The following is a 27,507-nucleotide window of genomic DNA, read 5'->3' as shown; positions in this document are numbered from 1 at the left end:
TTAATGTTTGTGTTTAAAAACACTATATATGCAATATATCAACCAAACTATGACCCATAAATATCAGTACTACAACCACAAAGTATTAACTGAACAAAATGGTACCTTTCATGGCTCATTTTTGATATACCCAGATTTTTTACAACACCCCTAGTTTTGCACAAAAAGTACCCCATACATGTTTCAAGCACAAGGATACTTGACACAGTGGAACTAGGAAATTTGCATACGTTGTTTGCCCAGATAAAACTAAAGCTTTTACATCAAACACAGTCACATTTATCACCACTGGCAGGACTTGTGGTATTAACTGCTCTATCAAATGTTCAGTTCATCTTGAACTTTGACCCAGCCAATGTTATTTGGTTTAGTACTTCCTGTAAGAAGATGAAGATCTCCCCGATCCCATGCTCATCTCATTCCCTTGTGAATACATTCCTGAGGTGAGTGAGTCTTAAACTGCTGAAAGGCTTTTTTCACTGGCTTCATATTCTTTCTTGGGCCAGAACATTTTCCACCTTATAATATGGATGTTTTCTTGTTTGGGGCCACCTTGGCTGGAACTGTACAATTTATGTAAAAACAATATCCCTGATTTCAGTCATTGTTGATGTGTATATATATCTTTCAAAGAGAATCAGCATGTTTAGTATGGGTTTTTTAATGACACTTTTCTTGATCCCTTTTTTCCATTTTCTTTTCCACCACATGCCAATCCTCTTGGTAGATGTAATGATACATATTAGATAAAGCCACAAACTCCATTATAGGGATCCCATGTGTTTCATCCTTATCTTACCCAGTACTTTCGTATTCTCAGAACTAATCAGGGTATAACTGGTGAGGATGCCCTGAAGTGTTGAACAGATGTAGGTCATGTAACATGTCATCACAAATGTCGTCTGTCTGGATGCTGGAGCAACAGTTTAGACCTTGAGCTTGTTCTTAATGTAATTGTAGTGAGCGTCACACATGAGGATTTCTGGATATATCCTGAATGGAAAATCCAATGTAGATGGGTCTGTTCAAGAGCAGCCATTAATTCAGCATGTGAATGGATTTTATCAGTTTCATCCCCAATGGTCTATGTACAATTTCAAATTGCAGTAGTGCAAGATCTTTGAGCATCTGGGAAGTATAAAGAGATAGCATATCTTCAGTCACTGTCATTATCTTCAGGAGCATGAGGATACTCGTTATGGTGATCACATACTTCTTGAGGATAGTCGAGGTCGACTTCTAAAATGTAACTTTTAGCTGCATTGTTGGGTGTGGTGTAATGCTCCCAGAATCAAAACCATGAAAGATTTTTAGGCCCAATTGTGAATACTGATGTTGGCATTCTTGACCCTCAATTTGATGGGGAGGGGGTCAGCACAAGACCATATATGGATGGTGAGGCCAAACCACTCTGTCCACTGTCCAATTACCGCCCTGTCACCAGTATTCAAAGAACGAAGTGTAGATTTTTAAAACTGATTCATTGAGAGACTTGTCAAGGTCTTCAAACTTGAAGCTCACACAACACTTGCCTCAGAAGAATGGTTCATCCGTATCAGTCATCTCTTCCATCTTCCACATCATTTTGATCATCATGGCCAGATATCACTTGATCTAGTCTCTGGTGGCTGTCTTGAGTATCACCATGTCTTCTTCGTACCGACTCTTTATGAAAACCATGTGGTCATATATTTGCATGTCCTCTTCTGGTATAATATATACTTGCACCACCTCACCTAGGACTTGCAGATCATACGGGGGCAGAGTTTCCCATGCGGCTTAGTTGCACCTCCTCTTCTGATGGCGCTCGAGGTTATCTCGTCTCGAGAAGGTTCTTCCACACTCTTGACATTTGAACTTTTTGGTGCCATGGGATGTCTTCTTGTGGCGGTTTAAACTCTGTTTATGAGCAAAGGTTTGCCCACATTCACCACAAGCATGTTCAAGTCTCAGTGTGTTGGCAGGTCTTCCATGTTTGACTTCCATCATTGTCTTGCATTCCATACTGTAAGAAAATACAATTCTCGAGAGTCACGGAATGAATGTTTCTTTAAATTGTCTGTCTCAATAGTTCTCACTTTTGACATCCTATATATAGACCTTGTTTGGAACAGTTTATGTTCAGTAGAGTAAAAAAAGTTTGTTTTATTTAACGATGCCACTAGAGCACACTTATTTTTTTATCTTATCATCGGCTGTTGGACATCAAACATATGGTCATTCTGACACTTTTTTTTAGAGGAAACCAGCTGTCACCACATAGGCTACTCTTTTATGACAGGCAGCAAGGGATCTTTTATTTGCGCTTCCCACAGGCAGGATAGCACAAACCATGGCCTTTGTTGAACCAGTTATGGATCACTGGTCAGTGCAAGTGGTTTACACCTGCCCACTGAGCCTTGCGGAACACTCACTCAGGTTTTGGAGTTGGTATCTGGATTAAAAATCCCATGCCTCATCTGGGATCCGAACCCAGTACCTACCAGCCTGTAGACCGATGGCCTAACCACGACACCGCTGAAACCAGTTTTCAATAGAGTAGAAACAAATGATAACTCACTGTACTCAAATCTACATTTAAAGTAGTATCTGAAACCCCTTATTTGGTTAAAATACAAACATAGACTCATCCATTTAGATGATAACTGTACCAATCATGTAGAGTCCTACATCACAAAGCGTAACTTATATACATTCCCACTTAGGGAGTGTTATTCTGTTTGTGGCATTCAATCTATTTTAGTTTTTTTATTTTAGAGAGAGAGAGAGAGAGAGAGAGAGAGAGAGAGAGAGAGAGAGAGAGAGAGAGAGAGAGAGAGAGAGAGAGAGAGAGAGAGACAGACACACACAGACAGACACACACACACACACACAGACAGACATACATACAGACACACACAGACAGACATACATACATACATACATACAGACACACACACAGACAGACACACACACACACACACACACACACACACACACACATGTCAACAAACATGTGATGTGCTGGTATGGACTCCAGTTTGTAATGAGAGTCTACAACTACTATATTAAAGGTCATGGTATCGGTAGCTATCCCAATGGTTTGTATCTGAAAGACATATAAAATACTCTTGCTGCCATGTCAGTTAATTGTTAGGAGTATTCCAGGTCGCAGTAGTAGGTTTCCTCTCTAAAACAAATTCATAAACATCTGTCCAGACAGAATAGCTGTGTGTCTTTAAATTTTAATTGGAATATTTACATGTATGCAGGCCCTATTCTAGCCACCAAAATGAAAAGTTTTTTTTTTGCCGAATGTCAGCTCAAGTCACCAAGTTATTATGTTACTATAAAAATAAATGATCATGCATCTTTGTTGTTTATTAGGTCATGTTCTCTACTGTATATAGACCAAGACTTAAAGTTAAGACTAAACCAGTATGTGAGTTAGCATTAATCAGAACAATGCAGACCAAAGACGTTTGTTGATGGGATCACAGTCACAGAAAGTCTGCGTTGAACAGACCCGGCCCTCATCCGATACAGATTGATTGATGTTGTCTGTCTGCAACTGTGTTACTTTGAACATTTCGATAAAAAGTTTGTTTTGTTTAATGACACCACTAGAGCACATTGATTTATTATTCAATGGCTGTTGGATGTGAAACATTTGGTAATTTTTACATATGGTTTTAACCTGCTAAATTTTTTTCATTAGTAGCAAGGGATCTTTTATCTGCATCATCCCACAGACAGGATAGCACATACCACGACCTTTCATATACCAGTCATGGTGCACTGGCTGGAATGAGAAATAGTCCAATGAGCCCACCAACAGAGATTGATCCCAAGTGGACCACACATCAGACGAGCACCTCACCAATGGGCTATATCCCACCCCTCTTTGATCTAAGTTGGATGCAAACCCATTACAGACTGTATTGTAACCAGGCATTATGGAACTTATCATGCAAACCCATTACAGACTGTATTGTAACCAGGCATTATGGAACTTATAATGCTTTGCTTAAATTATCAAGTTTGGAGCAAGCCGATGTGTTTTTAGATTCCCAGGTCTTTGTAGTATGATCAACTTTATTTTATACAAAACAAGACGGTTAGTAACGTGGACAGGAGAATCTATAGTTTGCAAAGTTTCTTTAATGTAAGATTTACAGTTAGAAATACACTAGAGACACTTTGTGTCAAAAGGGAAAAGATGAATAGGCATATAACTCCAAAATGTTAACACACATAAAATCATATTAAGTTTTAAACCTTTACTAACTCCTATAGAATGTTTTTTACAAAAAACATTTTGTGTAAATAAAAAGGTTTCTTAGCAATTACTTCCAAACTGCATAGATGAAATTTCATTTCTAATACAGTGGTGAATACTGTAACAACCAAGGTAGACAGTTTCACCTGCATTGTTACCAATAATTGATAATGCAGTGTATAAATACATGTGCACTTGCTTTACATCAACTCACTGATTCATCACCTACGTATCAAAAAGGGAATTTAACCTATTAAATTTTATGACAATTTGTTAAGAAACTTTTCTTTATTTACACTGATATTTTCTGAATTAAAAAAGTCTGCAAGTTGGTATGGTATTAAAACTTAATAATGTTTTCATATGAGTTTTATCATTATTCATTAGTTACATGGCAGTTCATCAGTTTCTTTTTGACACAAATTAACTATAGGGTGTAGTCTCGAGTCAGGTCTGCAAATTTTGCCAGTGACTAAATGACATCAGCTGCATTCACACTCACACAAGTTAAAGGTACATTCCTAAGTTTGCTGCATTGTATACTGTTTCCGACTAATAAAATATTTCTACGATTAAACTTATATATTAAACATATTTTCTGGTTTAGAATATCAGTGTCTGTATATTCAATGTGTTTCTGGTCATCTTAATATTTGTAAGAAGCCCAAACTGAATTTTGTCTTCAAATAATTTTGTATGTACGAAAAAGAAATAAATTTGGAAATAAAATGAAATTTAACCTAGTACAAATATTAGAACAATCAAAAACATGTTTAATATACAGCCACTAATATTTTATGCTGAAAAATATATTTGATATGTAATTACAATTGTTAAAAAGTCTGTTAGTCGATAAAATGTTAAAAAGTGCAGCAAACTCAGGAATATCCCTTTAAACTGGTTAAACTATACGAGTTTAGCTAAAGCGCTTCTGGTTGGAAATGACAAGCATCCACACATGTAAAAGCTATACCGGTTTAAGGCGGAAGTGTAGTTATCCACACTTGCGGAAGACATCAAAATAACAATGGACTATGAGCCTGTTTGGCCTTTGCTAACACACTGCTTAATCTGACTGTGATGTTACTGTCACTTTTACATTATACTGGTTTAACTAAAACAGTGTGCCTTCACACTTCCATTTAAACTGTTTTAGTTATACCAGTTTAACTAAAAGCACATACCAATGTGTTTCAGCTATACTGGTTTAGGAGTGGAGTGGATATATTTTAACATGCTCATATACCACTAAGGTTTCCAGCATGTCTGTCCCGGGTCCCGTCCCTGGATAGCCAGGGGCCTGATCTGGGACAGAACTGGTTTAGTGAAAAAAAAGAAAGAAAGAAATGTTTTATTTAACGACGCATTCAACACATTTTATTTTACAGTTATATGGCATCAGACATATGGTTAAGGACCGCACAGATAATGAGAGAGGAAACCTGCTGTCGCCACTTCATGGGCTACTCTTTTCGATTCAGCAGGGATCTTTTATACGACCATACCATGATAGCGAGCACTTTACCACGGCCTTTGATATGCCCAGTTGTAGTGCACTGGATCATGAGAAACAGTTATATTGCCCACCGATCCCAGTTCTGACCACGCATTTACTAAACTTTACCACTGAAGTGTTTTCCCGCTCCTATTTAGGGAAAAGATCATGTTCACAGTTATATTGTAAAGTGGTCTTAGTTCTACTAGTTTAACTAAACTACATACTGAAGTGTTTTAACTATACTGGTACAGTGAAAAGATTGTGTTTGCACTTCACATATTTTAAATGGGTTTAGTTCTATCAGTTTAACTAAACTACATACTGAAGTGTTTTAGCTATACTGGTACAGTGAAAAGATTGTGTTTGCACTTCACATATTTTAAATGGGTTTAGTTCTACCAGTTTAACTAAACTACATACTGAAGTGTTTTAGCTATACTGGTACAGTGAAAAGATTGTGTTTGCACTTCACATATTTTAAATGGGTTTAGTTCTACCAGTTTAACTAAACTACATACTGAAGTGTTTTAGCTATACTGGTACAGTGAAAAGATTGTGTTTGCACTTCACATATTTTAAATGGGTTTAGTTCTACCAGTTTAACTAAACTACATACTGAAGTGTTTTAGCTATACTGGTACAGTGAAAAGATTGTGTTTGCACTTCACATATTTTAAATGGGTTTAGTTCTACCAGTTTAACTAAACTACATACGGTACTCGAGTGAAAAGTGAAAAGATTGTGTTTGCACTTCACATATTTTAAATGGGTTTAGTTATACCAGTTTTAAAACTAGTTTTACTAAAGTATAAGTGTGAACGCCGCTAATTACTTTCTGTTTTAGTACATTATAAACTTACTCATCACTTGGGTTTCCACCCATCTCTGCGCTTCTCGTCTGAAGGTCCACTGTCATGCATGATGAATGCTGAAAGTATATTGAACAAGCATTATGAGAGTACTGCTAAACCTTTCCTGTCCTGGACAGAGGGAACTGGCCAAGGCCGGTCCCTGTGGCCAGGATAGGCGTGTGCTACAACAGCTTGCTCTGAATGTGCACGTAAATCTCTTAGTCATAGTACTGCTAAAGCTATACAGATCCCGGATGAGGCCCCTGGCTATCCAGAGACAGGACCCGGGACAGACATGCTCGAAACCGTAGTGGTATAGAAGCATGTTAAAATATATCGCACTCACACTCGCTAAAGCAATACATGTCCACTACCTAACCAAACAATTTATTATCTCCTAAATTTAAGGGACATAGCTTTGTGAAAAGTGGGTAAGTCACCATAAAAGATAAACTTGATCAGTAATAGGCACTGCAAAAACAAAAGTCTGGAAAACAACATTTTAAATCTCCAAACTTCAGTGAAAGTCAAACTTGATCTGTAACAGTACATTATATAGCTATACACAGAATTTCAGCTCAATATCTCAAGGCATTCTGAAAAAAAAAAACATCTGGAAAACTATATGTGGGACAGACAGACAGACAGACAAACAGATGGATATAAAACCTGTAGTGCCCTCTGGTTGGAGTGGTTGGGGAGTATTAACCTAATACAAAATGAAACATCTATTTATGAACTGTGCACACTGTCTGTGCATGTAGCAGAGACCTGTAATGTTAACCCAACCTCCACTAAAGGGATTTGAACTAGGAAACCATCAGTGTAAGGGTTCAGTGCTCTACAGGCAGAGTTAATAGCATTTTTCATACAAACATTACTGCTTTTACTTGGACTGAGGTCTGCCATTGGTGGTCCATTCACGGAAATTTTGTTCTTAAGTTCAAGCCCTGAATACTATTTACAACACACTGTACCTGTACAGGTGGGATGTAGCTCAGTGGTAGAGCACTCATCTAAGTACAATAGGTAATGTGTCCAAGTGCCCTAAGTACATGTACATCAGGTTTTCCAACCAGTGCCTTATGATTGGTTGATCAAAGGCCATGGTATGCAATGTTCTTTGACAAAGTTCATTTAAAAGATCCTTTCTACTTGATAGGAGAAACCTGCATGGCTGAAGGGATCACACCGCTATTTCAGCCAATGAGTGACGTTTAGGCACTATTTCAGCCAATGAGCGACATTTAGGCACTATTTCAGCCAATGAGTGACATGTAGGTGCTATTTCAGCCAATGAGCGACGTGTAGGCACTATTTCAGCCAATGAACAATGTGTAGGTGTTATTTCAACCAATGAGCGACGTGTAGGCACAATTTCAGCCAATGAGCGACGTGTAGGTGCTATTTCAGCCAATGAGTGATGTGCAACATGTAGGCACTATCTCAGCCAATGAGCGATGTGTAGGCACTATCTCAGCCAATGAGTGACGTGTAGGCACTATTTCAGCCAATGAGCAACGTGTAGGTGCTATTTCAGCCAATGAGTGACATGTAGGGGCTATTTCAGCCAATGAGCGATGTGTAGGCTACGAATTTAGTTCTGTGAAAAAGAGAACCTCTTTTCTTTATTTTATTATGTTGATATCTGAACACACTTGACAGTATGATTATGGAATACTGGAAGGGTAACATTGCCTCTTGATTTTGGCATGTCAAACTGACAGATGCATATCTGCTTAGCTACAAGGAAGACCATTGTTTACAGTGCTTGTTACATATTTTTAACGAGAGTTGCCACCCATCTATTACTCCATGTCCCACATTACTCCATGTCCCAAGGAGTCTGGATAATTGACGTTACAGATGGTGAACTACCAATTTTATTTGCTTAAATCCTGTCACAGAGGCTGTTCTCTTCATGTCAGGTAGTATATAGCACTTACTGTTAATAATTTAGTCAGTGCTTGGCTTTATGTTTGTATTGTCACCAATGTATAATTAAAAGTGGTGAGATACCTTTATGGGGCGATCACACTGGCCCGAATGAGCTTCCGTTTGTTTTCTGTATACGAAAGTGGTGTGATTTTTTAAACTGGCCGAATGTCCCTCCGAATGTGTTTTCCCCAATGTATCACCGAATGCTTTCCGTTTGTTTTCCGATTGTTTTCAGTATTGTTTCAGAATAGACCGAATACTTCCCGCATGTTGACTTCGAAAGGTTTCCTTTCCGAACGCTTTCCGTATGCTTTCCGAATGCTTCTAGAACCCGGCGAATCGACCTAGAATGGACCGAACTCTTTCCGCATGCTTTCCCGCAAGGGTTCGAAAAGGGTTCGTCATGTTCTATGTCCATTCGGGGTGTTCGGAAAGCATACGGAACATACTGTGCATTCTGGAAGTGTACAAGCAGTTCGGAAAATGTTCTGAAAGAATACTGGAAGGGTTCTGGCTATTCATTATACATTCAGCGGCATAAATGAAACAAAATCCGGAAAGGATACTGAAAACGTTCGGAAAGCATTCGTCATGTTCTAGGTCCATTTGAGGTGTTCGGAAAGCATACGGAACCCAGAACCTCCAAATTTTCATTCCGAATGCACCAAGAACTAGAAGCATGCTTCCCGAACGTTTTCCGTACATGCCGTATGCTCCTAGAATGCTTCCTGAATACTTCCCGACTACACATGGACGCCACATTCGGATGGTCAATGAAAATTATTTTGAACATGCACAACAAATTTTTGGAGCTACCGAATACCGTTCCGTATGCATCCGTATGGAGCCGAACAGCCAGTATGCTCCTAGAACACACCGAATGCTTCCCGAATATGATCCGTTCACTCCCCGAACACCCAAATTCCTATTCGGAAAACAAACGGAATGGCATTCGGGCCAGTGTGATCGGGCCATAAGTTGTTTTTGTTTGCACTGTCTAGATACCCATATGTGAGACCCAAAATACCCGTAGTTTAAAATGTGCTCAGGTGTTGTTAAGCAAATATTCCATTCCTTTGTCAGTAGGAAACACTGATCTCATGGCTTCCACTGGTAATTTACAGTCATATTGAAAAAAGTACATTACAAATGTCTAACAAACCTTTTTCTTGGTCAACAATTAACAATATCAAAGATATTAATAGTGTTTCAGTCAAGTATTAAAAAACATAACTAACCATGTGAATGCAACAATATAAAACTGAATCATATTCAACACAATGTAATTTTGGTTTTACAACATTTTGACAGTCACTTGATGCAGTTTCATTTCAACTTCATTTCGTGCTTATATCGAATTAATATTCAAGCACGCTGTTCTGGGCACACTGATCAGCTGTCTGTTCAGGACAGTGGGTTAGTTGTTAGTGAGAGAGAAGAGGGTGTAGTGGTCTTACACCTACCCACTGAGTCATTAAAACTCGCTCTGGGTGGGAGCCGGTACCAGGCTGCAAACCTAGTACCTACCAGCCTTATGTCCGATGGCTTAACCACGACACCACCAAGGCTGGTGTTGATGCAGTGTCTACATTTTTCTGTTGGCCCTAGCTACTCTGTTTAGACCTTAGATTGAAATGTAAGAAAGACATGATCAAAGAACAAAGATGGTTTCAATTTAGATTAATAAACCGAATTCTTACCACAAATAGCTTTTTACACTTATAAAGGACAACAATCCATATAAAGGACAACAATCTCTGTACATTTTGTGGTAAGGAAAAGGAAACTCTTATCCATTTGTTTTGGAAATGCTCAACTGTACAAAGCTTCTGGACTTCTTTTTGGGATTGGTTGACCACATCTTGTACACACATAAACAATATGACTCTGAACTTGTTCTGTTTGGTGTTAAAGAGACTATAAAGACGGACACAGTTTTTTGATTTGCTATTACTTTATTCAAAACACTTTATATATAGACAAAGAACACTAAATAACAAACTAAATATAAACCATTTGTTGAAAAAGTAAAGTTTGTTTTATTTAACGACGCCACTAGAGCACATTGATTTTTAATCTTATCATCGGCTATTGGACGTCAAACATATGGTCATTCTGACAGTGTTTTTAGAGGAAACCCGCTGTCGCCACATAGGCTACTCTTCTTTACGACAGGCAGCAAGGGATCTTTTATTTGCGCTTCCCACAGGCAGGATAGCACAAACCATGGCCTTTGTTGAACCAGTTATGGATCACTGGTCGGTGCAAGTGGTTTACACCTACCCATTGAGCCTTGCGGAGCACTCACTCAGGGTTTGGAGTCGGTATCTGGATTAAAAATCCCATGCCTCGACTGGGATCCGAACCCAGTACCTACCAGCCTGTAGACCGATGGCCTGCCACGACGCCACCGAGGCCGGTCCATTTGTTGAAGGAGTTAAGACTAAGATATATAACAGAAAGGGAAATTTCATTCAGTGAAAGCAGACATCATAAATTTAATACCAGGTGGACTAACTATCATTGTCTTTTCCGTGAAAACGGCTAGCAAATTAACTTGTACTTCAACTTTCAACAGCTCAAAAACCCCCAAAACAAAACAACAACCAAATGTTTATATGTATATTTTTCAACTTTTTACAATAACTGTACAGTTGCCATACATTACGTGTACAGATATAGCCTTGAATGTCGTGTGAATGTGTGAGTGAAAGTTGAGTTAAAAAACACTTTAAAAAATCACAGATTTTTTTTAAATGTTAAAAACAATTCCTGGGTCATGTTGACCACCTACCCTGAATGTTAGAAGTGTTATAGGATAATTAGAATTCTCTACTCGTTTTTTTAAAAGTGTAAAATATCAATCTCATCTAGTTAATTGGTATTTGTCTTGGCAGAGCCTCGACAAATACTGATTAACATAGACAAGGTTGATAATTTCCATATAAAAAAATACTTATGATGAACCCTCTGTATATATGATGTTAATAATGTTAAGAAATGCAGAGCAAGCCATGTGCAGTGAAAAAGGGTTAGTGGTATTGTGAGTGGTTAAACGTAGGTATAACTGGGATTACAATGAAGAAAAGTCTGGTTGTTGTCAAAATACCTTCCATTTTGAGGTATATGTAATCACTGTGCTATTGAAGACCTTATAGATGTAAATAAAGAGGTGGGGGAGGGTAATGGTAAGCAGTAAAAGGTAAGTGTATCATGGTGAGCAGTAAAAGGTATGTGTATCATGGTGAGCAGTAAAAGGTATGTGTATCATGGTGAGCAGTAAAAGGTACGTGTGTATTATGGTGAGCAGTAAAAGGTACGTGTATTATGGTGAGCAGTAAAAGGTATGTGTATCACGGTGAGCAGTAAAAGGTACGTGTATTATGATGAGCAGTAAAGGTATGTGTATCATGGTGAGCAGTAAAAGGTATGTGTATCATGGTGAGCAGTAAAGGTATGTGTATTATGGTGAGCAGTAAAAGGTACGTGTATCATGGTGAGCAGTAAAAGGTATGTGTATCATGGTGAGCAGTAAAGGTACGTGTATTATGGTGAGCAGTAAAAGGTACGTGTATTATGGTGAGCAGTGAAAGGTACGTGTATTATGGTGAGCAGTAAAAGGTATGTGTATTATGGTGAGCAGTGAAAGGTACATGGATTATGGTGAGTAGTTAAAGGTATATGTGTATTATGATGAGCAGTAAAAGGTATATGTGTATTATGATGAGCAGTAAAAGGTACGTGTATTATGGTGAGCAGTAAAAGGTATGTGTATTATGGTGAGCAGTAAAAGGTACGTGTATTATGGTGAGCAGTAAAATGTATATGTGTATTATGAATTGCAGTAAAAGGTATATGTGTATTATGGTGAGCAGTAAAAGGTATGTGTATTACCAGTAAGTCTATACAGATTCACAAGAAATTCAAACATCAAAATCACAAATCACAGAACCACAATGTTATTCTTCACTCCCACCCCTTGCTCATTATTCTGTTTGTGGTTTGATTTTTCCATCACAGCCTCCTTTAGTTAAAGAGATCTATGTGAAAATCTCTGAATACGGTATCTATTTTGAGACCAAGTCCTGTCCCTGCCCTGACCCAAAACCTCCTGTGCTATTTAAAATAAGAGCTAAGCTGAAGCCAGTCCAGTCAGCATGGATGAGCTGGCAATGGTCATATCCTGTGTCCAGGAAAGACATGCACTACAACAGCTTGCTTTGAATGTGCATGTTAAAACTCTTGACCGTTACACTATTGTGTCTATCTCTAAAAACGAAGCTAACTAATTTCCAGATTGAGTGTTGTGTTCTTGTTTTGCCTCCTTCGCTTTACGGCGATATGCTTTGATCCTCATTCTCTCGTTAAACAAGAACATCTCCCCTTCTTGTCTCTTTCTTCGTTCTCGATAGTCTCTCTGTGCTGCAGCTCTCGATTTGTGGCTTGTTTTCATCTCCCACAGTGAAAGATCAAACTGAAAAGAAGTGACGTCACCTTTGTAACTGACCACAAAAATAAAAATCTCATGTTACACGTGCGTCCCTACAAGAGCGAGAAAGTTTTCTTTGTTAAACGACACTACTATTAATCATCATCTATTGGATGTCAAACATTTGGTAATTACAGTTTTATATATAGAGAAAACCTGCTACATTTTTTTTTCATTAGTCAGGTCAGGTCATAGGGCTTTACGTGCACATTCAGAGCAAGCTGTTGTAGTGCACGCCTGTCCTGGGCACAAAAGCCGGCCTCGGCTGGCTCCTCCATCCAGGACTTTTCATTAGTAGCAAGGGATCTTTTATATACCAGGGCTCAACCTTAGCAGTGAGAGTTTAGTGAATTAGGTCCATGGATGGATACTGAATGTTTAATAAGAAAACACTAAATGTTTTATGAGTTATTTATTTATTTCATTAACCTCAGACTGAATACAAACTAGAAACTACAATATAATGTAGCGTGAAATCTTTAACTGAATGTTTGTGTGTCACAACTGCCAAGAATTAGATATTCCTAATATTTTTATCATAACCGTGATAGATCTTTGGATCAATGTGGTTCATAAATAGAACATGAATGAATGAATGAATGAATGAATGAATGAATGAATGAATATTTAGACACTCCTAATATTTTTATCATAAATTTGATCTTTAGATCAATATGGACCAATAGTAATAAATGAATATGAATGAATGAATGAATGAATGAATGAATGAATGAATGAATGAATGAATGAATGAATGAATGAAAGAAAGTTTAACAGTATCCAAATGCAAAGGAAAACCTGCTATTAAAAAACAGAACAACACATGTCCGTCTCTCTCTCTGCAAGTGTAATAATTACCCTAGCAAATAAAAACATTTAAGATGACTACAATTCACAACCCATCAAGAACACTTTTTCAACCACAAAAAGAAATGCTGGAAGTTTCCTACACACAGACACATACACACGCACATATGCACGGACGCACATGCCTCACTCACCAAACTCAAAGTTAATGTATTATTGAAGGTATAACTATAACTACAGAATGTTCAAACATGAATTTAAAATAAAATTTCTTTTGATGTAGTTGTCATGTAAATCTATGTACATTTAGAATGGGTAAGCCAGCTTTTCTACAGAGACTAGTATACAGTCTAATACAATACTGTTATTGTCGTGATGAGTTTCATTATCAACTATGAGCTAAAGGGTTTAAACTTATTTTTCTGTATACTTTGTATTCCTAACAACGAATAAAAACTGTTATTCCAAATTGTGCTTTCACACAAATACTGCAAAGTGTCTTATGGCCCGATCACACTGGCCCAAATGAGCTTCCGTTTGTTTTCCGTATACGAAAGTGGTGTGATTTTTTAAACTGGCCGAATGTCCCTCCGAATGTGTTTTCCCCAATGTATCACCAAATGCTTTCCGTTTGTTTTCCGAATGTTTTCAGTATGGTTTCAGAATGCTTTCAGAATAGACCGAATACTTCCCGCATGTTGACTTCGAAAGGTTTCCTTTCTGAACGCTTTCCAAATGCTTTCCGAACACGGCGAATCGACCCAGACTGGACCGAACTCTTTCCGCATGCTTTCTGCAAGGGTTCAAAAAGCATTCGGAAAGGGTTCGTCATGTTCTATGTCCATTCGGGGTGTTCGGAAAGCATACGGAACCCAGCACCTCCAAATTTTCATTCCGAATGCACCAAGAACTAGATGCATGCTTCCCAAACGTTTTCCGTACATGCCGTATGCTCCTAGAATGCTTCCCGAATACTTCCCGAATCACATGGATGCCACATTCGGATGGTCGATGAAAATTATTTTGAACATGCACAACAAATTTTTGGAGCTACCGAATGCCGTTCCGTATGCATCCGTACGGAGCCGAACAGCCAGTATGCTCCTAGAACACACCGAATGCTTCCCGAATATGATCCGTTCGCTCCCCGAACACCCAAATTTCCTATTCGGAAAACAAACGGAATGGCATTCGGGCCAGTGTGATCGGGCCATTACACAAAATACTAGCGCAAAACATTCCAAACTTAAAACAAAGACGCCTTATATATGACATCATTCTAATGTTATCAGTTTGTACACTATTCAGCATCATACAACTTATGTCACTATTCAAGAGAGTTAACTCAAAATTGGTTCCTTTTCTTTTCCCCCCAAAAGAACTATTAATGCAGGATAGTCATTCAATAAATAGCTTTTACTGGAAATGAAAACATAATATCATCTACTAATATTTGACTACAACTTGGCAAAAACATTTTTTGTCTCATTTTAATGTTACTTTATTGTAGTTAACCTTTAACAGAGGTTACACAGTTATCCAGGGCAAAAGCTGTCATTCGCCAAATCACCAAATCTAATTTAAAATTGAGCAATATCTCATTACCAATTCGCAAAAAAAGCTACTTCGAAAACCATGGGTATATAGCTTATTTAAAAAATAATTCTGTTTAGCTAAATATTACTTCAATTTGGCTAAAAACAATTCTGATCAAATTCACCAAATGACTATTAAATTTTGGCATCCAGCTTAAACCCTAGTTATCTACATAGTCATGTTTCTATACCACATTGACTGCTATTTACATCCATCATGGTTTTCCTTTTGCTATATGGCAGAGAGCAAAACGTGAACAGAGGTACCAAACAGCTGAACATGCACATGATGCTTCTTTCTGAAGGGTTCTTTCAAGACAATCACTGTCGTGCTTGGCTACTTGAACTTGGTAGAACACTGCTTCAGTATTACCCTCTTGAAGTCTGATGAACTACGTTTCTCAATTATCAGTATTATGTAGATAAAATGTTACTTACTAGTCCAAGTATTTGTTTCATATTATGTGGGTACAGTTCTGTACCTGCATAGATATCCTTCACAGCCCCATCTGGTATATCAATGGCTGTGGTATATGTTGTCCTGTCTATGGGAAAGTGCATATAAAATATCTTGGCCTCAGTGGCGCAGTGGTTAAGCCATCGGATTACAAGCTGATAGGTACAGGGTTCGCAGCCTGGTATTGGCTCCAACCCAGAGCGAGTTCTTAAGGCTCAATGGGTAGGTGTAAGGCCACTACACTCTCTTCTCTCTCACTAACCAACTAACAACTAACCCACTGTCCTGGACAGACAGCCCAGATAGCTGAGGTGTGTGTCCAGAACAGCGTGCTTGAACCTTAATTGGATATAAGCATGAAAAATAAGAGGAAATGAAATAAAATATCCCTTGCTGCTAATGGAAAAATTAAGCAGATTTCCACTGACAATTAAGATACAATTACGGTCTGACATTCAGTAATTAATCAATGTGCTCTACTGATGTTATAAAACAAAACAAACTTCATCTTCACAGCATTTTCACACACTACCAATAGAATGAGGAAAATGATCAAGACCCTTGATATATAGTCTACCCGCACTGTCGGCCAACCCAATGCCCGTTTGATAAACGTACTAGACATATAAGCTTCACATCTCCACATCAGTTTTTTAGCTCTTCGAGAACTGCTGGGTATTCCCGTTCTGTAGAAAGGCCACTAAAACCTGAGCCAATATATTTCCATCAAGTTGTTTAATCTCTGCTGTAGGAGACAATTGGAGAACATGATGATACGCTTCACCAACAGTAAACTGCTTTAAGAAACTCACTTTTTGAAAATTTTAATGTTAAAATAATGAATACATTTTCTATTCTCCAATATATTTCCATCAAGTTGTTTATTCTTTGCTGTAGGGTTCTTCAACTGATGGACAACAGACATATTATCTGGCCTCCTGCTTTCGGAACAGCAGACATTATCACCTTAAAGGGACATTCCCCAGTTTGTTGCACTTTTTAAGATGTTATCGACTAACTGAAACTTTTTAACAATTGTAATATCATATCAAATATATTTTTCTGCATAAAATATTAGTGGCTGTATATTAAATGTATTTCAGATTGTTCTAATATTTGTACTAGGTTAAATTTCATCTTATTTCAAACCCAGTACCTACCAGCCTGTAGACCGATGGCCTAACCACGACGCCACCGAGGCCGGTTATGCATTGAATAAAACAGTCAATGCTAATGCAATAAAACTTGGTCTGTGGCCAAAGTGAAGAAATGTAGGAAAGTTCACGTCTGAAACTTACTTGTAGCATTGTTCTACAGTTGGGCGGAACGTAGCCCAGTGGTAAAGCACTCACTCGATGCACGGCTGGTCTGAGATCGATCCTTGTCGGTGGGCCCATTGGGCTATTTCTCGTTCCAACCAGTGCACCATGACTGGTATATCAAAGGCTGTGATATGTACTACCCTGTCTGTGGGATAGTGCATATAAAAGATCCCTTGCTGCTTATCAAAAAGAGTAGCCCATGAAGTGGCAACAGCGGGTTTACTCTCTCAATATCTGTGTGGTCCTTAACCATATGTCTGACGCCATACAGGCCTAACCATAAATAAAATGTGTTGAGTGCGTCATTAAATAAAACATTTCTTTCTTTGTTCTACAGTTGTTGACAAAAATTAAACGGTTCTCCCAAAAGTGTAAATGTTTGATACGTTCCCTTCATGAAATATAATCTGAACACAAATTAGAATGAATGAATGAATGAATGACAAAATGAATGACTAAATGAATGTTTAACCAGCACAAAAATACACATTGGCTATTGGGTGTCACAAATGGTAGGTATAGGAAAATATTATTTACATAATTACCGTATGTAAAATCACAGTGTAAGGAGCTGTGGGGAAAAAGTATAATACAATACAATACATAAATCAAGGCAAGTATATTTTAAAACTTTGTGTAGAAATCAAAACACAAATTGGACACTTCCTTGGAACATAACTAAACAAGCCATCAAAATGCACTCAACTAATGATATCACTTGGCAATCACCTGATTCTAACAACAGTGAATGAATGATTGCATTCTTATGTGACAGTTACCAGCCTCGGTGGCGTTGTGGTTAGGCCATCGTCTACAGGCTGGTAGGTACTGGGTTTGGATCCCAGTCGAGGCATGGCATTTTTAATCCAGATACCAACTCCAAACCCTGAGTGAGTGCTCCGCAAGGCTCAATGGGTAGGTGTAAACCACTTGCACCGACCAGTGATCCATAACTGGTTCAACAAAGGCCATGGTTTGTGCTATCCTGCCTGTGGGAAGCGCAAATAAAAGATCCGTTGCTGCTAATCGGAAAGAGTAGCCTATGAAGTGGCGAAAGTGGGTTTCCTCTCAAAATCTGTGTGGTCCTTAACCATATGTCTGACTCCATATATCCGTAAATAAAATGTGTTGAGTGCGTCGTTAAATAAAACATTTCTTTCTTTCTTTTTTTCTTATGTGACATGGCGGGGCAGGATGTAGCTCAGTGGTAAAGGGCACGCACAATCGGGCTAGGATCGATCCCCATCGGTGGGCCCATCGGACTATTTCTCATTCCAGCCAGTCCACCACGACTGGTATATCAAATATTGTGGTATGTGCTATCCAGCTATCCTGATGGTGCATATAAAAGATCCCTTGCTACATATGAAAAAAATGTAGCGGGTTTCCTTTCTATGACTGTCAAAAATGACCATATGTTTGACATCCAATAGCCGATGATTAATAAATCAATGTGCTCTAGTGGTGTTGTTAAACAAAAAAAAAAAAAAAAAATCTTCCATGTGACATGAGTCTCACTGAAGTTTACACAAACAATACTACAGTTGTCCTTAATGCTAAACAAAACAAATTCAGACATGTATTGTTAAAATATGCATATACATTTAATTATAACCTTTGAGCACAATTATTTTTTGGTTCATACAAGTACTTTTGTACAACTTTCTACGTGGATTCATACACATTGGTTTTTCGGTTCATACATAAAAAAAAATTGCAGTCAATTATTTTTCTTCTTCTTCTTCATTTAAAAAAAAATTCTTTAATGTCCCAGAAGAAAATTAATAGTAGTGTTAGGAATGGGACCCTAAATAACTACCATACAAAGCATATATATTCTAATAGCAACATATACAGATACTCACAGAGACATGTCTAGTACGAAAGAGAACTACAGTCAATTCTTAAATATATTTCATAATTCTAATACCGTACTATATTGTCAGTCTTTAGTTGTTGTTTTTAATCCCACTGCCCCCTTTCCTTTCTCTCATTTGACTTCCATCTCATTTCTTCCCAACTCCTCCTATCTTTCAACTTCTTTCACTGTCCACCCCCACAACCCAGTCCTTGTCTCTCCAACCACATTGTTAAAATACATTTGTAACCACCTATTATGCTCCCCTACTACCGCCAGTCATTCGTTAGTGCCGTGGGTCAGACAAGCTTTATTATCGGCAGAGGACGAGGATGGTAGGTTGGTGCAGGGAAGTACATAGAGACTGCATCCGTGGAGGAAATTGAGACAGGTAGGTGATGGTGTGGACAGCTCAGAAGACAGAGTCGGAGGAAATTGACAGACAGGGTCGAAACAGATTGAAATTGTGGGAGAAATTAGAAAGTTTTTTTTATATATTAGGATAATGAGAATGATACGCAGAGGGTGATATGGAGTAAGATGAATGAAAGTGTGAGCCAGCTTTCATGGGATTTGAACCACTGTCATCAGCTTGATTGCGCAGCAGCTTATCCACTAGACCACAGAGCTCACTAGTCTTTAGTATTTCTGTACTCTCATTGTTTGAGCCCAAGTTCCAACACAGATTCGACAATTGGTTATTTATATCTCTTGACCTTCATTTCAGTGTCACCATCCTCTATTCCAGGAGCGTGAGTGAGATCTACGTCAGTAGAGGGCCATTTCATGTATGTATCTCCTTTTTAATCTGTTTGGAACACACAATTTATTGTAAATAATCTTAAAACTAGAATGTTGATTGAAGCGTGTGTAATTTAGTAATTATTCCTTGGCCCAGTGCTGTACATATACAGCTTTTTGTGTCTACATGTTAGTTTAATCTTCAGACAATTGATCTTAAAGGTTGTGTTTTGGAAGCAACAAAAGGAGACACTAATATATGAAATACGAGTGCTTGCCTGAGGAGCTTTGGTCATAGTAAGGAATCCTCGTGGTGGATCCATTCTCTGTAAGATTTTTGTTCTCGTCCTAACCAGTGCCCCATGGTTGGTATATTAAATACTGTGATATGTGCTATTCAGTCTGTATTAAAGGGACATTCCTGAGTTTGCTGCAATTTTTTAAGATGTTATCAACTAATAGAGACTTTTTAACGATTGTAATTGCATATCGAATATATTTTCCTGCATAAAATATTAGTGGCTGTATATTAAACATGTTTCTGGTCGTTCTAATATTTGTACTGGTTTAAATTTCATTTTATTTCCTAAAATATATTTTTTTCGTACGTACAAAATTATTTGAAGACAAAATCCAGTTTGGGCTTCTTACAAATATTAAGACGACCAGAAACACATTGAATATACAGACACTGATATTCTAAACAAGAAAATATATTAAATATGTAAGTTTAATCGGGGAAATATTTTATTAGTCGGAAACATCTTACAATGCAGCAAACTCAGGAATGTCCCTTTAAAAGTGCTTATAAAAGATCTCTTGCTGCTAATGAAAGTTTGTTTTTCTCTGATGATGTGTCAGAACCACCAAATGTTTAAATATCCAATAGTCGGTGATTAATTAATTGTGTTTTAGTGGCGTCGTTAAATGAAACAAACTTTTTCTATTACAGGAGAAGCCAATCTTCTCCCTTCCATTTCACAAACATCCAGTTCTGTTCCCTCCAAACCAGCAGTCGTATCAGACTTTTCAAATCTGTCTCAGCTAGTAAATGTCAGTGTTGAAGAATGTCAAAACAATGCCACTGCTAAAGCCATTTGCATTATCTTCATCACTGTACGATACATCAACAGCAACAGTTTGGCGTTTAATAGGTCTTGACATCCTTATTGTTTTATTCATAATGTTAAAACGACATCAGTAAGATGAGCCTGACATGATGGCATTGAGAAAGCCATCATAAATGTAAACAAAGACAGATATTATAATAATATCCATGTATAGTTTGATATGTGGTCGGTCTGGGATCGATCACCATCGGTGAGCCCATTGGACTATTTCTCTCTCCAGCCAGTGCACCATGACTGGTATATCAAAGGCTGTGGTATGTGTTATCCTGTGTGTAGGATGGTGCATATAAAAGATCCCTTGCTGTTAATTAAAAAATAGCCCATGAAGTGGCGACAGCGGGTTTCCTCTCTCAATATCTGTGTCGTCCGTAACCATATGTCCGACACCGTATAGCCGTAAATAAAATATGTGTTGTCAAATAAAACATTTCCTTCCTTCCATTCATGTATAGTTTGACATTTACAAGTGTTCCGATGATGTTTGAGATTTTCTCTTCGCATATTTCCGGATTCTAATTCGTTCTCTTAATAAAAAGTCTGAGCCTTCTTTTAACTTTTGTCTTTCTCGGTATTCTTTTTGTTTTTCAGCCCTGCTTTTCCGTGGTGCAGGATTCCATAACCACTGAAAGAAAGAGAGCACTTCGTTAATTGGTTATGTGCGAGATGACAGTGGTAACATGCTAGTATCCTAATTAGTTTTATCCAGCAATCACTGTATACATTGGCAAGATATGATGACTAGATAAATCTCTAGATTTTATCCAGCAATCACTGTATACATTGGCAAGATATGACTAGATAAATCTCTAGATATTATCCAGCAATCACTGCATACATTGGCAAGATATGATGACTAGATAAATCTCTAGATATTATCCAGCAATCACTGCATACATTGGCAAGATATGAGGACTAGATAAATCTCTAGATATTATCCAGCAATCACTGCATACATTGGCAAGATATGATGACTAGATAAATCTCTAGATATTATCCAGCAATCACTGCATACATTGGCAAGTAGATGACTAGATAAATCTCTAGATTTTCGGTCACTGACCAAAAATATAGGTCACGTGACATAAGCCCGACTCGATTGGAGTATTTCAGAGTAGATTTTCAATAAACACACTTGTTAAATCATTCGTTGAAGTGCAGTAAATACAAATAACTTTTAGTTTTGCGATAACAATACGAAACTTGTATATTTCTTTGTGAATTAAGAGTTTAGAAATGCTTTTTTAATGTGACAGAATGTAACTAGCGTTTTACAAAGAATGGCGTCATGCATCTTCTATGACATCATACAGAAAAAGCCTTGCTAGGTTGACAATACTCGATTTGCGTATACAAAACTGGAATAAATAATGATTTTCCGAATATTCCTGTAGAACTGCAGGATAAAAGAAATAACTGGTTACTGTCTTAAGATATCGGCTTTATTCTGCTCAGGTCAAATGGCGAATGCAGCTCAGCAGAGCCTTGCTACATTCGCAAGATAAAACTGATATCTTAAGACAGTAACCAGTTATTCCCTATATATTTCATGCTCCACCATCTGTAAATTATTAGTAATATACTACTCAAAAGAATTTAAGGGTCAGACGATATTTTCGACATTATTTTCTGAATGTCAATTACCGTATATTAGCTAGACCATAATGTCACGCATGGTATTGTTCCATTTTGACGAAAGTGGGTCTAAGCAACCCATAAATGAATTAAAATCCACTGTCATTGACACTGTCGACTAGTTCTAATGGCGAAAACATGCTTACATTTGCACATAAATTAGGGCGAAAGCGAAAGGTCTGCTAAATGCCCATAACTTGCTTTTTCACAAAGCGCTTCATTTGCACGCTTTGCATGTGTATTCCATGTTCCCAATGCTGAATTTCTGTATAATTGGAGCTTGCGTTCGTGTACGGTGCACACTCCAAATTCGACAATGGTACGACGTCAACTGACTATCGAAGATCGAGGAAGGGCTATTGCTTGGCTTCAGGATGGCAATACGCAAAGAAATGTTGCTCTGAGACTTGGTGTCAGTCAGAGTGTCGTTGGCCGACTGTGGCAACGGTACCAAGCAACGAATTCTGTTCAAAATTGTCCACGTTCGGGAAGACCCCGAAGCACTACAAATAGAGAGGACCGCTACATCACCAATATGGCTCTATGTCAACGCACAACCACTGCACGCCGATTACGTGACAATCTGCGGACTGCGACTGGAACTCGAGTGTCTGATCAAACCATACGCAATTGTCTGAGAGCCAATAATCTACGCTGCCGTCGCCAGGCTGTTCGACCACCACTCCTACCACGTCACAGAACGGCCAGACGTCACTGGTGCACACTTCATCTGCGGTGGCAACGTGTTCAGTGGGGTCGAGTGATGTTCACTGATGAGTCCAGGTTTAGTCTCCAGTTCAACGACGGTCGGGTTCGTGTCTACAGACGTCCTGGGGAGCGCTTCGCTGACGTTAACGTTAGACAACGTCACCGGTTCGGTGGTGGCAGCGTCATGGTGTGGGGCGGCATCTCTATCCACCACAGGACCCCCCCTCTATGTGGTGGATGGCAATCTGAATGGAATCCGCTATCTGAATGAGATTATCCGGCCGTTGGTTCTCCCAGGCCTTCAGCAGATTGGCGGCGGGGCAGTTCTGCAGGATGACAATGCCAGACCCCACCGCGCCAGGGTGGTAACGGACTTTCTCAGACAACAAGGTATCGCCAGGATGGATTGGCCAGCATATTTGCCTGACTTGGCCCCAATAGAGCACACCTGGGACGAATTGGGCAGGAGAGTTCGGAATAACCATGCCCCTCCGGCCAACCTTCATGATCTGGGTCAACTTCTTATGGCAGAGTGGCAGGCCATTCCCCAAGAGTTCTTCAGACGTCTGATCAACAGCATGAGGCAACGATGTGTCGAGTGTATTCACGCCAGGGGTGGATTCACACACTATTAAACGAATGTTCTAATGTGTAAAATCCATGTTTGACAACCTTCAACTTTGACAGCATGCCATGTGACTTTCTTGTATACAGTGACGTTTATTTGTGTTTTTTTGTAAACATGGAACAATAAATTAAATTTTTGGTGTAGTTTACATCATCAATCTAATACTCTGAAACTTATTTGGTTATAAATTTTTGACCCTTAAATTCTTTTGAGTAGTATATTTCCGATAGTGTATTTTACCACAGTAATTGGTCTTAAGTTGTTGTTGTTGTTAAATACACCAAACTGTAAAGCCATCCCTGATGCTATTACTACTTTTCTATTTTCGAATATACTTGATGAATTACCGTAGTAACTGTTAAATGTGAAAATGTTAGCCAATGAATTAAGCCTACAAGTTTGTAAATAAAAATATAAAAAACAAGAAAGAGTATTAAAAGCATCATTTTTCTGTGATAATTTTATTTTGATTTCCATCTTAATTTGTCCTTATTTAGCAGTTCCTTCTATAGCTGTCAACCTCCACATCCCAATGCTTGTCTTTCCAACCACAATAGGTGTTTGTACTCTTGTGACCATCTGTGCCACACACTTGCCATTTCCCATCAGCCTTAGCTGTAGGCTTAGTCAGACCACCTCAGAGAGTTTTTTCAGTAGCTACTTCAGGCATTGTTAAGAGTCACTTGTAACCACCTACTATACTCCACTACTACCAGCAGTCATTAGTTAGTACCACCAGCTTTATTAGCGGCAGAGAACAAGGATGCCAGATAGGCTGAGTAGAGCCTACACAGAGACTGCACCCAGGGAGAAACTTGGAACTGGTAGGTGATGGTGTGAACAGCTCAGAAAACAGAGATTTGGAGGAATTTGACAGAGAGGGTTGTAACAGATTAAAGTTAGAAGTGTGTAACTCCTTGATTATAATCGGTTACTGACATTTTCAACAATTGTGTCCAATTAAAGAAAAGTTAAAAGTTTGTTTTGTTTAACGACACCATTAGAGCACATTAATGTATTAATCATCAGCTATTGGATCTAAAACATTTGGTTATTTTGACATACATGTAGTCTTAGAGACGAAACCTGCTACATTTTTCAGTTAGTAGCAAGGTATATTTTATATGCACTATCCCACAGACAGGATAGCACATACCACAACCTTTAATATACCAGTTGTGTTGCACTGGCTGGAACAAGAAATAGCCCAATTACCACTGGGCTATGCCCCCCCCCCCCCCCACCCAGTTAAAGAAATTAATGTTTGTTTAATGACCACAAAGTACATTGTCAACCCATGGCTATTTGGTGTTGAATATTTGGTTACTAGGCTGCTGCAACATAAGACTACCTCTAGCGAATGACAGCAAAGGATCTTTTATGCAAATTCCTACAAACACAACACATACATGGACCAATATCAAGAAGAAACAATAATTCTTTCAGTTCCAGAACTGTTTGAGGAAAAAATCCATTTGTTAAATGACAACCTCGGCACATTTTAAACTACACCATGCAGTTATTTCAATACTTGATCTAAAAAAGAGGAACCCTGCTGCCATCACACTGAGCTACTCTGCCAAAAAAAACCAATTTCAGACAGGACAGTATATATAGGGATGTGAAAGGGACTGGAACAAAAAAAGCTTACTGTGGCTGGGGTCCAGAGGTCGCTCAAGGGCCCCTGAAGAAAAATTGTTTGCAACCCCTGGAACTGCCAAAAATTGCATTCAATGCTAACAAATCTAAACTGGTTATAACTTATAATATAAGGCACACAACATTAACTTGAATCTTGTGTGGTCAACAGTACTGAACATCATGTTATGTTTTTTTTTTTTAGACGAAATGGAAAAGTGCATTTATGCGTTTCCGCATAGCTCTCACATCCTTGTACATACAGCACACTCTTTGATGTACCAATTGTGAGACACAGGATGGGACTGGAAAAAACCAGAGTCCATCAGGGCTGATTGATCCTACGACTCCTTGATAAACTGTGTCACTAACATACACCCCCTCCCCAAACAGTGTCTCATATATCTCCTTGTCCAATACACGGTGATGTTCCTCTTATGAAGGAGTCCACACGTCATGCAAGAACATGCATACACTAACTCCAGTTGTTCCAGTTAATACCGGCCTTGGTGTTTTAGTGGTTATGCCATCGGACTTCAGGCTGATAGGTACTAGGTTCGTATCCCACCTGAGACAATGGGGGATTTTTCATGCCAGTACCGGCCCCAACCCAGATTGAGTGCACCACTAGGCTCAATGGGTAGGTGTAAGGTCACATACACCAAGTTTCACCCACTTCACGGGTGCGATTATGGGCATCTCACGAATGTATGACCCCACATGGGGGATGATTACCTGGCATGCACTGCAGGTTTCATGTACCCCGGGCTCGGGTAATACTGAGATAGCTAAACTGACAGCAAACGTGGAGCACGGACCTGTCAAATACTAGTAGTCCTATACTGAAATGGAAATACTGCGGCTTCACCATTCATCTCATCATCATCCATGTTTATAATGTCCCTCCCAAAAAAAACCCCAACAACAACAACCCCCCCTCCCCCCCCAAAAAAAAAACCCCTCCAGTTGTTCAGCTAGTAAACTCATAATGGGCTTTCAGCATTATTTTACTTTCAAACACTGGAGAAAAGACACTAAGTGTAATTTAAAAAAAGAAATTAAAACTTTATTTGCACAACACAACATCTAACTCTTAACTGTCTCAATTTGTCATAAACTAACATCTAGAACTAATGCAACAGCTCAAGAACAACTATATTGTAAAATAATTATTAACTAACAATAACACTAAAACTAACTATAACTCTGATACGAACTGATTATGGGTGTCTCACGAATGTATGACCCCACATGGGGGATGATTACCTGGCATGCACTGCAGGTTCCATGTACCCCGGGCTCGGGTAATACTGAGATAGCTAAACTGACAGCAAGCGTGGAGCACGGACCTGTCAAATACTAGTAGTCCTATACTGAAATGGAAATACTGCGGCTTCACCATTCATCTCATCATCATCCATGTTTATAATGTCCCCCCCCCCCCAAAAAAAAAAAAACCCCCAACAACAACCCCCCTCCCCCAAAAAAAACCAACCCCTCCAGTTGTTCAGCTAGTAAACTCATAATGGGCTTTCAGCATTATTTTACTTTCAAACACTGGAGAAAAGACACTAAGTGTAATTTAAAAAAAGAAATTAAAACTTTATTTGCACAACACAACATCTAACTCTTAACTGTCTCAATTTGTCATAAACTAACATCTAGAACTAATGCAACAGCTCAAGAGCAACTATATTGTAAAATAATTATTAACTAACAGTAACACTAAAACTAACTATAACTATGATACGAACTGATAACTTCAAAAAGCACTAACCTTATTCGATTGCGATATTGAACAGAATTCTATATTCATGTAATGTTCAAACCAATATATGTAAGCCAGGATGATCTATTTTATGAACGACATTAAGTGTACTGACCCAATTCAAAAACTCAACAGTAAATATATACTGAACAGCATATAAAACGCACCACCAGTTGATGATAACAAATG

At 38.5% G+C, this 27,507-nt stretch overlaps 1 protein-coding gene across 4 annotated transcripts in view; it reads right to left on the bottom strand.

Moving 5' to 3' along the window:
* The window catches only part of LOC121382869 (putative uncharacterized protein DDB_G0290521), a 91,559-nt gene that overhangs the window by 6,244 nt on the left and 57,808 nt on the right, over positions 1 to 27,507 (bottom strand). Inside the window, exons 4-5 of one of the 4 annotated variants that reach the window (XM_041512507.1) lie at positions 6,617 to 6,684; positions 89 to 2,005 (exon numbers count right to left, since the gene is read on the bottom strand). In XM_041512507.1, the coding sequence (XP_041368441.1) occupies positions 1,780 to 2,005; positions 6,617 to 6,684 (294 nt within the window). In that variant the 3' untranslated portion in view covers positions 89 to 1,779. Of the gene's footprint in view, positions 1 to 88; positions 2,006 to 6,616; positions 6,685 to 10,849; positions 13,020 to 21,272; positions 21,567 to 27,507 lie in introns of those variants that run through there. The other 3 variants (XM_041512508.1, XM_041512510.1, XM_041512511.1) reach the window with 3 other exon arrangements.

Source organism: Gigantopelta aegis, chromosome 10 (genome assembly GCF_016097555.1).
Source record: "Gigantopelta aegis isolate Gae_Host chromosome 10, Gae_host_genome, whole genome shotgun sequence".
Classification (NCBI taxonomy): domain Eukaryota; kingdom Metazoa; phylum Mollusca; class Gastropoda; order Neomphalida; family Peltospiridae; genus Gigantopelta; species Gigantopelta aegis.
The sequence above is the reverse complement of the archived record's forward strand: the minus strand, read 5'-3'. Positions and strand labels throughout refer to the sequence as shown.